The sequence below is a fragment of the Penaeus vannamei genome, chromosome 4, assembly GCF_042767895.1.
Source record: "Penaeus vannamei isolate JL-2024 chromosome 4, ASM4276789v1, whole genome shotgun sequence".
Taxonomy (NCBI): Eukaryota; Metazoa; Arthropoda; class Malacostraca; order Decapoda; family Penaeidae; genus Penaeus; species Penaeus vannamei.
In genome coordinates this window covers 12795660-12800672 of record NC_091552.1, presented here as the reverse complement: position 1 = coordinate 12800672, position 5013 = coordinate 12795660, and the positions used below count along the sequence as shown (strand labels likewise).

At 40.7% G+C, this 5013-nt stretch overlaps 1 protein-coding gene across 1 annotated transcript in view; it reads right to left on the bottom strand.

Moving 5' to 3' along the window:
* Positions 1-576: 576 nt before the first annotated feature.
* LOC138860575 (probable G-protein coupled receptor B0563.6) overlaps positions 577-5013 on the bottom strand; it is a gene marked incomplete at its 3' end in the record, with an annotated part of 151937 nt that continues 147500 nt past the window's right edge. Inside the window, 1 exon segment of the mRNA XM_070118321.1 lies at positions 577-723. Within this exon segment, the coding sequence (XP_069974422.1) occupies positions 577-723 (147 nt within the window).

The window sequence follows — 5013 nt, the reverse complement described above, 5'->3', positions numbered from 1 at the left end:
TGTGTGTGTGTGTGTGTGTGTGTGTGTGTGTGTGTGTGTGTGTGTATCTCTATATATGTGGGTACATATAGATAGATAGATAGATAGATATAGACAAATGTATATATATTCATATATATACACACAAACACACGCAAAAACACACACACACAAACATATATACATACATGGATATATCTATATATATATATATATATATATATATATATATATATATATATATATATATATATATATATATATTTATGTATGTATATATATATATATATATATATATATATATATATATATATGTATGTATATATATATATATATATACATATATATATATATGTACATATATATATACATATACATATACATATATATATATATACACATATATACTTACATACATACATATATATATATATATATATATACATATATATATATATATATATATATATATATATATATATATATATATATATATATATATATATATATGTTTATATGCACAAACATACATATATGTATCACATGTACGTATGTACGTAACAAACAAACACAAACAAAAACGAAGCAAATCCTCACCGATGCACGAATTCCCGAAGTAGAGCACGACGTGGGCGTGGAAGGCGGCGACGTAGTAGGACGCCCACCGCCCCGTCTCGTGGGTGAGGATGCGGTGGGTGAAGGGGATGGCGCAGAGGAGAGCGAAGAGGGAGGCGGCGGCGTATCCTGTGAGGAGAGAGAGAGGGGGAGAGAGAAGGAGGAGATTAGTCGCTGAGTGAGATGTTTGGGGGTTGGGGTGGGTGGGGGAGAGGAGGAGGGGAGTGGGCGGGTAGGGAGGGTGAGGGAGGAGGAGGGGGAAGGGAGAGTAAGGAGGGGGAAGGGGAAGGGAGGAGGGGGAAGGGGAGAATGGAGGAGGGGAGAGGGAAGGGGAGGAGAAAGGGAGAGAGAGAAAAGGGTGGAAATATATAGAAGAGAGGAGAGGTTGGAGGGAAAGAGGAGGGGGGGGGGGGAAGCTGAAAAGGAAGGAAGAGGGAAAGAGATGCGGGGAGGGGAGGAGGAAAGCAAACACGCAAAACTAATAAAACAACAACAACAACAACAACAACAACAGCAGACCGTGGCCTTGAACTGGAAGTGCTGAGGCCCCAGAACCACCAACCTACATTCATAACAATGCCCCTAATGTACGTGAAACGAATCTACGACCTTTACCGCGAGACAGAACTGAGACCTGGGATGTAGGCCAAGGGATAAAGTAGAAAAATTAGGGGTGACGCTAAAAACAGTGTCTCTAAATCATTGAATGTAATGAGGGGGACGGATATGACATTAATTGCTTGGTAATGATATGAGACGCGAATATTGATGTATATGTATATTCTAGCCGTATCATTTTTCTTTTTACACACACACACACGCGCGCGCATACACACACACACACACACACACACACACACACACACACACACACACACACACACACACACACACACACACACACACACACACACACACACACCACACACACACACACACACGAACGCACGCACGCACAGTCACACACACACACGCACACGCACGCACGCACGCACAGTCACACACACACACACGCACATTTTTTCTTCTTTTCCTTTTTTTTGTCACACACACACACTCACGCATGCACACGCACACAGGCACACACAAGCACATTTTTTCTTCTTTTCTTTTCTTTTTCTTTCATTTTACTGTGTTCATAATCTCATACATTTTTATATTGTTTTTCTCTGTGTGGATTTTGTGTGTTGTGTCGTCTCTCATAAAGAAATAATTGTTTGTTGGTATTAAATTCTCATACATAATTATGATCCGAATTGCAATGGTTATCATCACAATATTAATGAAGTTAAAGTTAGCAGTGAGATAATCATATCTATGCTTTCAGATATATGGTAATGATAATTGCTATAACAGCTTCAGTAGGATGAAAATAATGTTCATACTGTTATTTTTGATAGTGATAATAATCATAAAAATAGTGATAGTGCTAATGATGATGATAATACTTATAATGATGATGAAAATGAAAATGATAATAATCATTATGATAATATTGATAGTGATAATAATAATAATAATAATAATGATAATAATGATAACAATAATGATAACAATTATAACAATGATGATAATAATAACAGTAATAATAATGATGATGATGATGATCATATGAAAATCATAATCTGAATCGATAATACTAATAATACTAGTAATAAAGGTAGCATAGCCTATAATCACAATAATAAGGATCATAGTAATATCATAAAATATTGCTTGCTGCTATTTGACAGAATCTACCATTTCTTATAACAGCTTCCTTCACTTCCTCTTCCTTCTTAAAGCTTCCCGTCTCTCTTCCGAACGCTTGTATGTACGTCCCCATACACATTCAAAAAAACAGATTTCCCCCCCTGCCTCTCCCCCTTCCTCCTCTCTTCCTTACTGCCTTCTCATTTTCTTCCTTCCTTGTTTTAATTATGGTCAGAAGCACCGATAAACAACCTCAAAATCTGGGTCAACCGCGGCTACCAACACTTACTCTCGGTATAGCCATAATGTCTCTTTGTCGTCTGTGTCATAAATACGTAGCTAGCTTGAAATAGTGTGCATTGTCGAGACACAAAAGATAGGAAGAGGATCCCCTTGATGCACCCACGTACAAACCCACAAACGCACACACACATACACACAGAGAGAGACACATGCAGAAACACACCCGCACACGCATATACACAAAATATAGATAAATAAATAAATAAATAAATAAAATAAAAGAGTAAATAAAGCAATAAAAACACACACAACCACATACACGCACGCACACACGCACACACATCTACACACACACACACACACACACACACACACACAAACACACAAGAGGGAGGATAAAAGATGATGAATATAGTTTATTTATGAATACGGTTTATTTACCGCTCATTGCAAAAGGCATTACGTAAAGAGAGACACAAACACGTAAACACAAAAGCAAACTCGTAAATAACATTTTTGTGTTTGTGCTTTCGAAAGTTCATGTCCATTGCGGTGCAGAATTATAAAATGCCATAGAGTGAACAATGATATTTTTATTTAGAATTCTGGGTTAGGTTTACTTATATTGATCTGGTTATTATTATCGTCTCTGTCCATGTGTATTCACACTTACATACACAAAAAGGCACCTTTCTCTATCTCTCTTTCTCTCTTTTTCGTCTTTTCTTCTCTCTCTCTCTCTCTCTCTCTCTCTCTCTCTCTCTCTCTCTTTCTATCTTACTCTCTCTCTCTCTCTTCTCTCTTTCTATCTTACTCTCTCTCTCTCTCTCTCTCTCCCTCTCTCTCTCTTATTTCATTTTCTTTCTTCTTCTTCTTCTTCTTCTTCCTCTCTCCCTCTCTCTCTCTTCTCTCTCTCTCTCTCTCTCTCTCTCTCTCTCTCTCTCTCTCTCTCTCTCTCTCTCTCTCTCTCTCTCTCACTCTCTCTCTCTCTCTCTCTGTCTCTCTAGCCTCTCTCTCTCTCTCTCTCTCTCTCTCTCTCTCCCTCCCTCTTCTCTCTCTCTCTCTCTCCCTCCCTCTTCTCTCTCTCTCTCTCTCCCTCCCTCTTCTCTCTTTCTCCCTTCTCTTCTCTTCTCTTTTTTCTCTTAATTCAATCAATCTATCTATTTATCTCTCCATCTCGTTCATACTCTCTATCTCTTATCTTCTTTTCCATCTCTCTCTTCAAGTATCTTCTTCTTCTTCTTCTTCTTCTCTCTCCCTTCTCTTCTCTTCTTTGCTCTTTCTTTCTCTCTTCGTACTGGTATTGTATGCGTCAGAATAGGCAAACAGTATATCTGTGCGTATTACTTCGTGTATGCTTATTTACAGCTACATATATAACATGCATAAATATCCTAATACAAAAAAAAAAGGAAAATGACAAAAAAAATGACGTACTGGTCCCCCTTGCCAATTTTATATGGGGAATAAAACCCGTTGTTGCTGCATCTAGGTCAGCTCCCTTGGGTCAGAGTAAGGGAGGGAGGGGGAGAGGGGAGAGAAGGAGAGGGGAGAGGGGAGAGAGGAAGAGAAGAAGAAGGGGGTGTAGAGAGTGGAGAGCGGAAGAGGGGAGAGTAGAGAGAAGGAGAGGGGAAAGGGGAGAGAGGAAGAGAAGAAGAAGGGGTGGTGTAGAGAGTGGAGAGGAAGGAAGAGAGGAGAGTAGAGAGAAGGGGAGAGGGAGAGAGAGGAAGACAAGAAGAAGGGGGTGATTAGAGAGTGGAGAGGGGAAGAAGAGGGGAGAGTAGAGAGAAGGAGAGAGGGAGAGGGGAGAGAGGAAGAAGAAGAAGAAGAGGGGGGATGTAGAGAGTGGAGAGGGGAAGAGGGGAGAGTAGAGAGAAGGGGAGAGGGGAGGAGAGGAAGAGAAGAAGAAGGGGGATGTAAGAGAGTGGAGAGGAGGAAGAGGGGAGGGCAGACGAATAGGGGAGAAGGGTGAGGGAGAGGAGAGAGGAAAGTGGGGAGAGAGAGGAATAGGGGAGAGGGGTGAAAGAGAGAGAGGAATAGGGGAGAGGGAGAGAGAGTGAGAGAGTGGGGAGAGAGGGGAGAGGCCCACTGACAGGGGAGCTAATGAGATTTTATTGTGGGTCGGTATTAGATTTTGCAAGTGGCTCGACAAGGGCTGGAGGGCGACAGTAGCGCAAAGCTTAGTTGTGACAATAGCAATGTGCTTTGTAATTACTACTGCAGCAAGTGGATCTCTCTCTTGTGATGATATTGTGTTGAAATTCTGGTGTGGTTATTGTTGTGAGGTTTGGTAATGGGAATCACTCAAACACACGTACACACACACACTCGCACACATATAGACACACACACACAGGCACGCGCATTCACACATACATATACTCATCTCTCTGGCACTCACACACACACTCAAGCACATGTACACGCACGCACGCACACACAAACACACACACACACACACACACACACACACACACACACACA